Source organism: Heterodontus francisci, chromosome 11 (genome assembly GCF_036365525.1).
Source record: "Heterodontus francisci isolate sHetFra1 chromosome 11, sHetFra1.hap1, whole genome shotgun sequence".
Classification (NCBI taxonomy): Eukaryota; Metazoa; Chordata; class Chondrichthyes; order Heterodontiformes; family Heterodontidae; genus Heterodontus; species Heterodontus francisci.
Window position 1 is genome coordinate 109,640,351 of NC_090381.1, and position 13,409 is coordinate 109,653,759.

Here is a 13,409-nt window from a genome sequence, read left to right on the forward strand (position 1 = left end):
AGTGAAGTTATAAATCTGTTCCAGACTCAATTCTTGCACTTGATAAGATGCACGGAAATCATTTCAACGATCTTGCCCTGTCTGTAATTTATCTTACTGAATCGTATAGATTCTGAAGGGGCTTGACAGGGTAGATGCTGAGAGGATGACATCCCCTTGTGGGGGAATCTAGAACTAGGGGGCACAGTTTCAAATTAAGGGGTCTCCCATCTAAGACAAAGATGAGGTGGAATTTTTTCCCTGAGGGTTGCTAGTGTTTTGAATTCTCTTCCCCAACAAGCAGTGGAGGCTGAGTTAGACAGATTAGGGAGTCAAGGGTTATAGGGGACAGGCAGGAAAGTGGAGTTAAGGCCACAATCAGATCAGTCATGATCTTATTGAATGCTGGAACAGGCTTGAGGGGCTGAATGGCCTATTCCTGCTCCTATTGCTTATGCTGCCATGGAATTAACAACTATACAATACAAAGCTTTTCTGATGACACAGGGCCCCAGCAACCCCCCCCATATAGTTTACACCATACAGAAAAATTGCTGATGGTTAATTCGAAGTGTATGTGTATGGTCCCACTTGCACCTCATTCACCTACTACGACTGCCCATGTTACTCCACTAACATGCACCAGGTGGCGCTGTCCAGGTAGATTGGGGAGATGTTACCACCATAGGTGTATTTAAGTAAAAGGTGGGCGGGGGGGATGGTGGGGTGAGAGAGGATTTAGTATTTGTATCAGCGAAAAAACAACACAGGGGTCAATACGCCTAATTCATCAGCTCAAATTACTCCAACCACCGTTAACCTCTCTCGCACACAGCCCATGGATTGGTGATCAGGAACCTTATACAGTACAAACATGACACAGGTCCACCATTACTGCCAATATGGAAACCATGCTAACAAGTCAGTGGCCCACTGGAGCAATGCATTCTAGGACTGGTGTAGTGGGTATGCCCCAGGGTGGGGGGAATGCAGCAAGTGAGTTCCAATCTCAATCATGCCCTTATGATGTGGGAGGGGAGGGGGCAAAATGATCTACCCTTGCTCTCCTGCTAGCAGACTGAAAACCAAGAGGCCTCTTGATCCAGAAAACTCTGAGCAGAAAACGATGACCAACATAATGGGCCTCTGGCCCAGCTCTCTCCCACTAAGCTCATCCTCTCTCTCTCTCACTGCACTGGAATATTGTTGCTGCAAAATACAAGTCTGAAGATACCGCTTGCTTGCAAACACACTGGAAATTCAAGATGCATGTTTTTAGCTTGCGTGTTCAAAGAAGTCTTAATATCACATCTGAAAGATGGCTCCTCCGACAGCGCAGCATTCCCTTAGGACTCCACTGGGAGTGCCAGCCTACATTTTGCTCTCAAGGTTCTGGAGTTTTTTTTATTCTTTCATGGGATGTGAATGTCACTGGCAAGGCCAGCATTTGTTGCCCATCCTTAATTACCCTTGGGAAGGTGGGACTTGAACCAACAACCTTCTGACTCAGAGGTGAGGGTGCTCACCACTGAGCAAAGTTGACACCATAAAGTTGCACAGTGATTCTCTTGGTTAATAACCTACAGTTATACAGCACCTTAAGTGTAAAGAACACACCATGGAGCTATCTAAGCAGCCATAATGGTAACAAATACCAAGCTAGGAAGTGAAAGATTAGGAAGGGTGACCAAAGGTTTGCTCAGTTTTAGGTTATGAGAAGGGTTTTAAAGAAAGTTCAGCAAAGATGTGATGGAAAAAGAGGATACACAAGAGGCCCAAGTTAAAGCAATGGAGTGGATTTACAAGGCTGGAGGAGATTATAGAGATGAGGCAAGTGATCTAAAGATGGGGAGTGAAATTAAACTTTAGTGGGGTTGCAAAATAGGCAGAAGATCGGGATAAGTGAGGGCTGGGTGATGGATGAGTAGGACTGATAGAACCAGAAGACTTGCATTTATGAGGCACCTTTCACCTTAACAAGCCTTAGCTTTAACAGTTCCTACAAAATGTTTTACTTGTGGGAGAGTCCAAAAGTAGAGGCCATAAATATAGTCACTAATAAATCCAATAAGAAATTCAGGAAAAACGTCTTTACCCAGAGAGTGGTTAGAACGTGAAACTTGTTACCAAAAGGAGTGGTTGAGGCAAATAGCATAATTCATTTGATGGAAAGCTGCCTGGGCCCTAAGGTCTGGGAGTCCCTCCCTATCTGTCTATACTCCTTTAAGATGCTCCCTAAAACGTACCATCATGTGGTTTAGTGGTAAATTTTATTTGATGATACTCCTGTGAAGCACCTTTGGATGTTTTACTACATTAAAGGCATTATATAAATGCAAGTTGCTGTTGTTGAAACTGGATAATTACATGAAGGAGAAAGGAATAGAAGGATATGCTGATAGGGTGAGATCAAGTAGGATGGGAGGACGCTTGTGTGGAGCATAAACACTGGCTGGACCAAATGGTCTGTTTCTGTGCTGCAAATTCTATGTAGTTTCTGGGGAAATGCTGATTTCCACTCCATTGTCTTGGGAACCTCTGATGTAATGAGAGCTCACAGCTGAAATGGAGTGGCTTCTTCACACATCGGCAAGTACCAAGGTTCAACCTGTGTGCAATCACCGTAAAACTTGATTGCGTGCAGTGGGTGTAATTCATCCACCAGCTCATCATCTGCTACATGCTCTAACTGTACAGGCCAGCAGCTTTGTCACCAGCTTACTAGGTTTGTGTTGAGTCTCCCTGGAGAACACCACCTGTGACACAATTACATCATCGCATCTGACTTGCTGCCAAATTCAGCACTCACACAGGAGATGCAAATGGAATTTAAATCAATAAATGAAGAGCCAATAGTAAACATGTTGCCAAAGGTCCAATCCCACAGCTCCTTAGTTTTAGTGATACAGCACTGAAACAGGCCCTTCGGCCCACCAAGTCTGTGCCGACCATCAACCACTCATTTATACTAATCCTATATTCCCACCACATCCCCACCTGTCCCTATATATTTCCCTACCACCTACCTATACTAGGGACAATTTATAATGGCCAATTTACCTATCAACCTGCAAGTCTTTGGCATCTGGGAGGAAACTGGAGCACCCGGAGGAAACCCACGCAGACACAGGGAGAACTTGCAAACTCCACACAGGCAGTACCCGGAATCGAACCCGGGTCGCTGGAGCTGTGAGGCTGCGGTGCTAACCACTGCGCCACCCACTACGAGTTCCTGATCCACCACGAGCTACCATTTCACTTTGCCTCAGTCTCACCAGCCCTTTTCTTCCTCTTCCACTGTCCCCTGAGCCTGCTCACCTCTTCAAGTCCCTCTGCATCCCTCTCTCCCCATCCCATTTCTGTCTCCCTATTCACTGTCTCTCCCCTGGTAATGCCACTCCTCCTCCTCCTCCCCCTCATCTCTGTTTAGTCTCTCTCCCATTGCCCCCCTATTTCCTCCTCCTCACTCCTCTCTGCACCCTCCAACCCAACCTTATCTCGAACCAACCCTCTCCTCTCCCACCCCTCACCCTCTTCCTCCTCTCCACTGCCTCCAAGCACCCAACCTCTCCCTGACCCCCTCCCACTTCTGTCCACTCTCCATAACACCTCCTGCTTCCCTCCAAACCCTCGCTCCCCTCCACCACCCACCTCTCGCTCCCCCCCTCCACCATCACCCACCTACCTACCTCTCGCTCCGCCCGCAACCCCTCTCTGTCCCCTTCGACCTCCTGAATTCCCCATTCCCTCTCCGAGCTTCTCAGTCCCGCCTCCATTCCCTGTGCCCGGGTTGCGGTCGCCCCCTCACCCCGGTACCTGACTCCGCTTCTTCTGTTTGCGTCGCTCCGCCATCTCTCCGGCCCCAAGTGACGTGTAATGGGGCAACCAAACATCGCGAGACTCAGCTCCCCGGTCCCGAACACCGCCACTTGCCGCCTGGGAGTAGGAAACTGCAGCCGCACCGCCACCTGCCGTCTGGGAGGAAGAAACTGCAGCCGCACCGCCACTTGCCGCCTGGGAGTAGGAAACTGCAGCCGCACCGCCACCTGCCGTCTGGGAGGAAGAAACTGCAGCCGCACCGCCACTTGCCGCCTGGGAGTAGGAAACTGCAGCCGCACCGCCACCTGCCGCCTTGGAGTAGGAAACTGCAGCCGCACCGCCACCTGCCGTCTGGGAGGAAGAAACTGCAGCCGCACCGCCACTTGCCGCCTGGGAGTAGGAAACTGCAGCCGCACCGCCACCTGCCGTCTGGGAGGAAGAAACTGCAGCCGCACCGCCACTTGCCGCCTGGGAGTAGGAAACTGCAGCCGCACCGCCACCTGCCGTCTGGGAGGAAGAAACTGCAGCCGCACCGCCACCTGCCGTCTGGGAGGAAGAAACTGCAGCCGCACCGCCACCTGCCGTCTGGGAGGAAGAAACGGCAGCCGCACCGCCACCTGCTGCCTAGGAGGAAGAACTACAGCCACACCATCACCTGCCACCCAGGAGTTGGAATTGCAACCAGACCACCACCTGCTGCCCGGAAGGAGGAACTGCAACTACACTGCCAGCAGTGGACTGAGAACCTTGCAGGTCGACGACCTATCATCAGATCTCAAAATGAAACCAGAACCCTAGCTTTTTCCCCCAAACTTCTGTTGCATATATTTCAGGAACTTTCACCATGTGACCCCCTGTTTGAATCTCTCCCAAGACGTTTCCCCAAACACAATACTGAAATAGCTCCTACCAATTTCAAAAATAACATAGTATGAGACTGTGACAAAGGTAAACTTTCCATCCTTATCCTTCATGACCTGTCTGCAGCCTTTGACACGGTTGACCACACCATCCTCCTCCAATGCCTCTCCACTGTGGTTCAGCTGGGTTGTTGGAAAGAATCACACGTTAATCTTGGAAAAGACTGGAGTCAGTCTGGTTTATTACAGCACCATGCTATGTGCTGTAGACCCTGGTTGACTGGTTCTTGTGTTACATATAACATGATTCCCCAGTACAGCTGTGAATGTGGCCCCATACTGGAACTAGTTCCTAGCTAATTAGTTCCTAACACTTTACAGATAGTATAACAATATATACATATATAACATCCCTCTGTCTTTAAAACATAATGCCCCATATCAATATAACTGTCAATATAAATAAAAAAGATTATCATCCGACTTGTGGAAATAATCTAAATCCCTTTTTAGAATCTTTTATAGCGTGTATTCTTTTTAAAATATTATTCATGGTATCGCTTGGGTGGTAAGATGTTGTGCCTCCATCTTGTAGATTTGGCATTTGTTGTTCTCAGTGGTGAATTGGCACCTTGTACAGGTGATGTCGTGTCACTTGCTAGTGATGTTGTTAATGTTGTCTCGCTGGATAGTGATGTTGCCAGTGTTGTTGATGGTCTTTTCTGTTGTTTCAGCTCAGGTGTAGGTGGAATATGGATTCTGTTCCTTCTCATTTGGTTCCAGTTTCGGTCTCAATGATATATATCACCTTGGAGTCTCCTCAGCTTCACTAACAACTTTTGCTGGGCTCCAGGTTTTCATGATTGGATCCTATACGTGTACAGTTTGTCCTTTCAACAGCTCGGGTAGGGATTTAGCATACATGTTGAAATGTTGCTCTCCTCTTACCTGTGCTTCAGTGAGTTGTTGTCTCATTTCCTCCTGGTCACTTGAAGGATGTATTTTACTTGGCAGAGTTGTCTTATATTTTCTTCCATTTAACAGCTCTGCAGGTGATTTCTTGTCAGCCTTGAGAGGTGTGGATCGGAGTGACAATAAGGCCAAGTTTGGGTCTTCCTTTGTCTCTTGGCATTTCACCAGTGTTCTTTTGACCGTCTGGACATGTCTTTCTATAACTCCGTGTCCCCGTGGGTAGTGTGGTGATGAGGTGATGGTGTTGAACTCATACTGGTCAGCGAATTCCTTCAATTCTCTGGATGTAAATTGGGTGCCATTGTCACATATTAACCTTTCAAGAATCCCTTGGTTAATGAACAGAACTTGTACTGCTGAGATTATTGTTGTCGCTCTCAAGTCTTTCATCTTCCGGATAAAAGGGAATTTTGAGTAGTAGTCTGCGACTATGAGATACCATTCTTGATTATGTGTGAAGAAATCGACTCCTACAGTATGCCATGGTCTGGGTGGTACTTCAGTAGCTGTCATCTGTTGTGAGTTTCTGTACTTCTGACATACATTGCATGTGGACACCATATTTTCAATATCTTAGTATATGCCTATCCAGTACACAGCTGATTTGGCTCTGAGCTTACACTTCTCCATTCCCATATGGCCTTTGTGTATCTTTTGGAGAGGTTCTTCCTGCATTGTTTTGGGTATGATTATTCTGGATCCGGCCAGCAGAACACCATCTTCTAGTGAGATGTCATCTCTGATAAACCATTATTGCTGTATTGCTGGCTGTGTGTGTTGTATCCTATCAGGCCATCCCTGGATCACTTTCTGAGATAGCATCTGTAACGCCTCGTCTTTGCTGGTCTCATCTCTAATTTGATTCCGTTTGGGTGGTGTTACATTCAATAGATGATGAATCTTTATGCCTAGATCTTCTATCTCATGTTTCTCCTGTGGTGACAACTGAGATAGGATGTCTTCCAGCATCATTTCTCCTCCTGGTTTATATTTCAAAGTGAAATCATAACTCTGAAGCCTCAAGAGTAACCTCTGCAGTCTTGCTGGTGCTTTACATAGATTTTTCTTGTAGATCTGCTCCAGTGGACGATGATCACTCTCCACTGTGAACTTCCTCCCATAGAGATATGTGTGCAACTTCTCACATCCATATACAACTGCCAAAAGCTCTCGTTATGTTGGCATATCTTGTCTCATCAGAGCTTTGGATGCAAATGCTATTGGCTTTCCCTCTTAGAGTCATAGAGTCAGAGAGTTATACAGTACAGAAACAGGCCCTTCGGCCCATCATGTCCGTGCCGGACATCAAGCACCTAACTATTCCAATTCCATTTTCCAGCACTTAGCCCGTAGCCTTGAGGTTTCAAGTACTCATCTAAATACTTCTTAAATGTTGTAAGGGTTCCTGCCTCTACCACCTCTTCAGGCAGTGCGCTCCAAATTCCAATCACCCTCTGGATGAAAAATGTTTTACTCAAATCCTCTCTAAACCTTGTATCAGGGCTGCTCCCAGTCCTTTTGTGGAAGCATCTACTTGTAGAGTGACAGATTTCTTTCTGTCATGGTACAACAGACTTGTCTCCTTGCATGCTACCTTTTTGAGTTTGTTGAAACTCCTGTCATGTGGCTCTGACCACTGGTACTCTACATCTTCTTTCATCAGCTCCCGCAGGTTTGCCGTATGTTCCGACATGTGTGGAATAAAGGAGCTCATGTATTGTATCAAACCAAGGAAACTTCTCAACTCTCTCTTATCTCTTGGGGCTTCCATCCCCGAGATGGCTGAGATTCTTTCGGGACTCGGTGTGACTCCGTCGGGTGTGTACATCATTCCGAAGAACTGGCATTCTGTCACTTTCACAATGCATTTGTCTGCGTTTAGCTTAATCCCAGCTTTCCTGGTTCTCTCCATGTATTCATGTAGATGGTTGTCATGATCTTTTCCATCTACGCCATATTTCTGGATATCATCAGCTATGTCGACTGCTCCTTTGCATCCCCTGTATGTCTCATCTACTTTCTCTTGGAAAACATCCTGGCTCACTTTGAGGCCAAAAGGTAGACACAGGAATTAGTACCATCCAAAGGGTGTGTTGGATGTTGTCAACAGTGAAGTTTCTGCGTCTAGCTTCACATTCCAGTAGCCATTTCTAGCATCGAGCTTGCTGAAAACTTTTGCCCCTGCTAGTGCTGGTGTGATTTCTTCCAATGTTGGAATAGGGTAGTGATCCTGGGAGCCTGCATGACGAGGTTCAATAAGTTAGATGCAGAGAAGATATTTCCGCTTGCAGGGGAGATCAAAACTGAGGGCCATCAATATAAGCTAGTCATTAATAAATCCCACAAAGAATTCAGGAGAAACCTTTTTACTCAGAAAGTGGTAGAATGTAATACTCGCTGTCACAGGTACATGAGCGAGAAAGGAATATAGGAACATAGGAACAGGAGTAGGTCATTCAGCCCCATGAGCCTGTTCCACCATTTAATTAGATCATGGCTTATCTGTATCTTATCACCATCTACCCATCTTGTTTCCGTAACCATTAATATCCTTGCTTAACAAAAATCTAGCAATCTCAGCTTTGATATTGTTGCGGCCACCTGAGGAGAGGTGATGAGGCTTCCCGCTTGTCCTTCCTCTTATTTGACCGCAACAGAGTTTATTCCTTTTTTAAACAGTTGATGTGCTTACCGCCTCTCTGAATATTTTGCCTTTTACCTTTGTTGTGATTGTGAAAGAACCAATTATAGGTGAGTTTATTATACTTAACAATCTAAACCGGATCTAAAAAAAATTCCGCAACACATTCATGCACACACTCACCCGAGAATCACACACACACAAATAGATTACAAAATGATGAGGGATAGATTTGTGGTTGGATTAGAGCCCAGAATAAATAAAAATTGATACACAGTCTGTGGGGTTGGATAGTTCCGTTGTCTTCTGGCTGAAGTTGTGTTCTTGAAGTCTTTGGCTGGTAAATTTATTTATTTATTTAGAGATACAGCACTGAAACAGGCCCTTCGGCCCACTGAGTCTGTGCCGACCAACAACCACCCATTTATACTAACCCTGCAGTAATCCCATAATCCCTACCTACACTAGGGGCAATTTACAATGACCAATTTACCTATCAACCTGCAAGTCTTTGGCTGTGGGAGGAAACCGGAGCACCCGGAGGAAACCCACGCAGACACAGGGAGAACTTGCAAACTCCGCACAGGCAGTACGCAGAATCGAACCCGGGTCCCTGGAGCTGTGAGGCTGTGGTGCTAACCACTGCACCACTGTGCCGCCCTAAATGTGCAGTTTGTGGCTGGCCCACCTGGTTCAACTTTTCTTGCAGGGAGAATTGTAGGTGGCTTTCTTCCCCTGGTATCTTTGTCTTGGATTCAGCAACCAGCAGCCAGGCTTCGTACGAGGTCTTCTGGTGAGAGAGAGAAAGAGAGAGAGTGAGAGAGAGCTCTTGCCTTCTGCATGGAATGAATCACTGGATTGACTGTCTTTGGCCAAGCGAAACTCCGAGCTTTCACAGAGGTGGACAGACGGTCACATGACTGCCTCCGTGTATTCTCTTGAAACTTTTAATGAGGTTCAAGGTTAGGAGTTTCCACCTCCTCAGGCCTCAGGATACCAAAATTTACACTTGGAGGGGTTTGTGCTTTCAAAGTCAATATGTCAGGATGGCCTTTAATGCCAAGCTAATGAAAGCAATCTTAGATAATTCAATCACTAGCGCAAGCCATTGTTTTGGGTACAGGCTCATCAGCCATGTGTGCCTTTTGGAGGCCTTGGAATGTGTAAGATGTTCAAATGCAAATTGCTGTGGCCATCTTGGCTGCCAGCTTTTTAAAAAGTTAACTGTAGGATTTTTTTCCATTAAAAGTTTAATGTAAGTTTCCAATCAATGATTTAAAATTCCTCATTTGGCATATCATGTTTTCTTGACAATATTTTCAATTAACCTTGCCTTAAGAACATTTCTGGGAGAGAGTTCCACGTTTTGCTACACTTTGTGTGGAGAAGTGCACACTGACATCACTCCTGAATAGTCAAGCTCTAATTTTAAGGCTATGCTCCCCTTGTTCTGGAATCTCCAATCCAAAGAAATAGTTTCACTCTATCAGAGAATCACAGAATTGTTACAGTGCAGAAGGAGGCCATTCGGCCCATTGTATCTGCACCAGCTCGCCAAGTGAGCAATTCACTTAGTGCCATTCCTTTGCCTTCTCCCCATAACCCTGAACATTCTTCCTTTTCAGGTATCTATCCAATTCCCTTTTGAATGCCTCAATTGAACCTGGCTTCACCATGCTCTCTGGCAGTGCATTCCAGATCCCAACTACTCGCTGTGTGAAAAAGTTTTTCCTCATGTTGCCATTACTTCTTTTGCCAATTAACTTAAATCTGTGCCCTCTTGTTCTTGATCCTTTTGAGCAGGAACAGTTTCTCCCTATCTACTCTGTCCAGACCTCTCATGATTTTGAATACCTCTATCAGATCTATTTACCCTATCAACTCCTTTGGGCATCTTGAAGACCACAATTAATCACCCCTCAGTCTCCAATACTCAAGGAAGTCAAGCCTAGTCTATGCAATCTGTCCTTATTATTTAACACTTATAGCCCCAGTATTATTGTGGTGAATAGAATAAAAGCAAAATACTCCAGATGCTGGAAATATGAAATAAAAACAAAAGTGTTGGAAATACTCAGCAGGTCTGGCAACGTCTGAGGAGAGAGAAGCAGAGTTAAAGTTTCAGTTCAGTGACCCTTCATCAGAACTCGGTGGGCCAAAGGGCCTGTTTCAGTGCTGTATAACTAAACTAAACTAAATAATCCATTTTAGTGATGTTGGATGAGGGTGGAGTGTTGATCAGGGCACTAGGAGAGCTTCCTGATCTTCTTTGAATAGTGCCACTGTATCTTTTATGTCACCTCACAGGCAAGACAGAGCTTTGATTTATCTTTTGAGCTAATTTCTGGTATTTTAATGAAGTGTAATTCCTGGTATCTTATCCAAATGAACATTGTTCATGCTGAAGCCAGAGAATGCTGGCAGGATATTTTACAAAGAATGGAGGGCCAATCATGTTCTCACTTGACATCCATACCCTCCTGCTTTCCAAGAGAAAGTTCAGGTCGATTCTAATATGTTTATCTGATATTTCACTAATCTCTACCCCAGTGCTGCTGATGCTGATTTTTTTTTTTTACGTTCGTTTGTGGGATGTGGGTGTCGCTGGCTAGGCCAGCATTTATTGCCCATCCGTAATTGCCCTTGAACTGAGTGGCTTGCTAGGCCATTTCAGAGGGCATTTAAGAGTCAACCACATTGCTGTGGGTCTGGAGTCACATGTCGGCCAGACCAGGTAAGGACGGCAAATCTGCTTCCCTAAAGGACATTAGTGAACCAGATGGGATTTTACAACAATTGACAATGGTTTCATGGTCACTATTAGCCTAGCTTTTAATTCCAGGTTTTTATTAATTGTATTCAAATTTCACTATCTGCCATGGTGGGATTCGCTTTAGCCTGGGCCTCTGGATTGCTTGTCCAGTGACATTACCTCTACGCCACTGCCTCCCCATGTCCTCTCATATTTGACCTGTCTGAAATCAGAATCAGCCAGGGCTTGAACCTAATATCTACTTGCCTGTTTCTGTTCAATGATCAACTGAACAATGAAGAGGTTTTTGTGTTGAGTTTCAGTTGTAAGACAGGGGCTGCGTCCCATCAAGACATCATAGACAAATGATGAAGGGGACGTGGAAGCAACTGCAATAAGGCTATCTATTGAGGCAAAACATTATACCATTTGTAGAGGATAATTCAGTCATAAACTTTATGTATTTTTTAGAATATATTCTTTGGAATGTGGGCAATATTGCCCATCACTCGTAGCCCTGAGCGGTGGTGGGGAACCTTCTTCATGGAATATCGATTGTTTATACAATTGATTAGAATGTAACAGTTTGATTTCTGACACCAAATATGGTTTGCAACAGTCTCTGTTTATTTGTATTCAACCAGATACATACAATATCTTTAAGCAGTAGTCATACAGAGAAATAAATAGGATTACCCCGTTTTGTCTTCCCTGTGTAGAAATGTAACTTACATTGTTCCTTTGTGAATTCAACTCTCTCCCTTCAACTTGTTAAGGAAAACTTAAGATTGTTATAATCTGTTTCTCAGGAATACTGTGTGTGCTAATTATGGCATGATATGTGTTCTTGTTAACAAGACCCACAGAACTGATGCATTTCCTTCAAATCAACTGATGCCGACTGTTTTCCATCCTGTTCTTCCATTGTTTCTCTCCTTATCTCAAAACTGGCTTGGCTAACTGAATCACAATATAGGTCTGAAAACGAGTCAAGGGTCACAAGTCTAATACATTCTGTTGTTTCAGCAAACACCTAAATCACAGCGTCAGTTAAATTGTACGCTGATGCATTAAACCCTAAAGCATCCTGGGAATGAACAGCTTTTAACCATTTCATTAAGTAAAAAGAAAGCAAAAATTTTAATCATATAAGATCAAACCAAATTCTTATCATATGTATATACACATGCACAACTAGGCTATCGTACAGGGGTAATAGGTCACTTCAGAACTTATTTAGGGCCAACCACACAATGTAGTCCACACAAGGTATAGGTCACAGGTTTCCTTCCTTGCAGAACTTTAGTGAACCAGTTGGGTTTCTAATGCCAAAATGGCAACTTTCACTGCCATTTATTGACTACAAGCTACCAGATTTATTGAACTAAATTACACACCTTGTCATGATGTGATTGTGTAGATTTTTAATTTGCCACCCAGGTGTAAAGCTGATGTACAGATTGGCTGCCCACTATAGAAACTGCCCAGTTTTCATTTCTATTGTAATCTCCCAAGCAGAATTTATTCAAATTTGCTGCAGGCCCCCCACACCCCCCACCACCAAAATATAGGTACAGGAGGAGCCATTCAGCCCCTCGAGTCTGCTCCACCATTCAATTAGATCATGGCTGATCTGTACCTCAACTCGATTTACCCACCTTTGCTGCATATCCCTTGTTCCCTGACATAACTAAAGACCAAGAGCAGTCTTCAGGTGAAATGGAGCTAAGGGGGCAAGGATAAAATAGACTAGAACACACAAATATAATTCAGTCCCCATTTGAAAGTTCCATATTCCAATCTGATTATTGTATAATGCTTTGATTTACATTATTATTTAGCAAAAATTATGCAAACAGGAACACAGAGAAGCAGGACCCCGAGCTTCCAGTTGCTCCCCATTTTAATTTACCACATTGCTCTCATACCAACACTTCTGTCCTCAGCCTGCTGCAGTGTTCCAGTGAAGCTCAATGCAAGCTTGAGGAACAGCACCTCATCTTCTGATTAGGCATTTTGCAGCCTTCTGGCTACAGAAGGGAACCTACTCCTTTTACTGATTATGATCAGGTGAGGAGGGGTCAAAGGGCTCCCCTCTTTTCTTGGGTCTAACAAAAAAAGGGGTTAGCTTTATTGTACTTAAACCAATCTAAGTAAAGTAATAAAACATGCTTCAACTTTCACACGCGCACACACACACACACACACACACACACACACACACACACAAATAGGTTACAAAGTGGGGAAGGATAGATTGGTCAAAGCAACGTCCAGAGAAATAAAAGGGTACACAGTCTGTGGAGGTTTGTGACTCAGCTGGCTTCAGGCTGAATTCGGTGGTCGCGCGCCTTTCCTTTGGTCGACCTGAGGCTTCTGGTTTGAA

At 44.8% G+C, this 13,409-nt stretch overlaps 2 protein-coding genes across 2 annotated transcripts in view; both read right to left on the reverse strand.

The window, feature by feature from the left end:
- The window catches only part of sec62 (SEC62 homolog, preprotein translocation factor), a 42,849-nt gene extending 38,930 nt beyond the window's left edge, over positions 1-3,919 (reverse strand). The window contains exon 1 of the mRNA XM_068042745.1: positions 3,796-3,919. Within this exon, the coding sequence (XP_067898846.1) occupies positions 3,796-3,831 (36 nt within the window). The 5' untranslated portion in view covers positions 3,832-3,919. The remainder of the gene's footprint in view (positions 1-3,795) is intronic.
- Positions 3,920-9,218: 5,299 nt separating this feature from the next.
- samd7 (sterile alpha motif domain containing 7) overlaps positions 9,219-13,409 on the reverse strand; it is a 43,858-nt gene continuing 39,667 nt past the window's right edge. The window contains exons 16-19 of the mRNA XM_068041701.1: positions 12,952-13,026; positions 11,888-12,001; positions 11,291-11,427; positions 9,219-9,335 (exon numbers count right to left, since the gene is read on the reverse strand). Of these exons, the coding sequence (XP_067897802.1) occupies positions 9,219-9,335; positions 11,291-11,427; positions 11,888-12,001; positions 12,952-13,026 (443 nt within the window). The remainder of the gene's footprint in view (positions 9,336-11,290; positions 11,428-11,887; positions 12,002-12,951; positions 13,027-13,409) is intronic.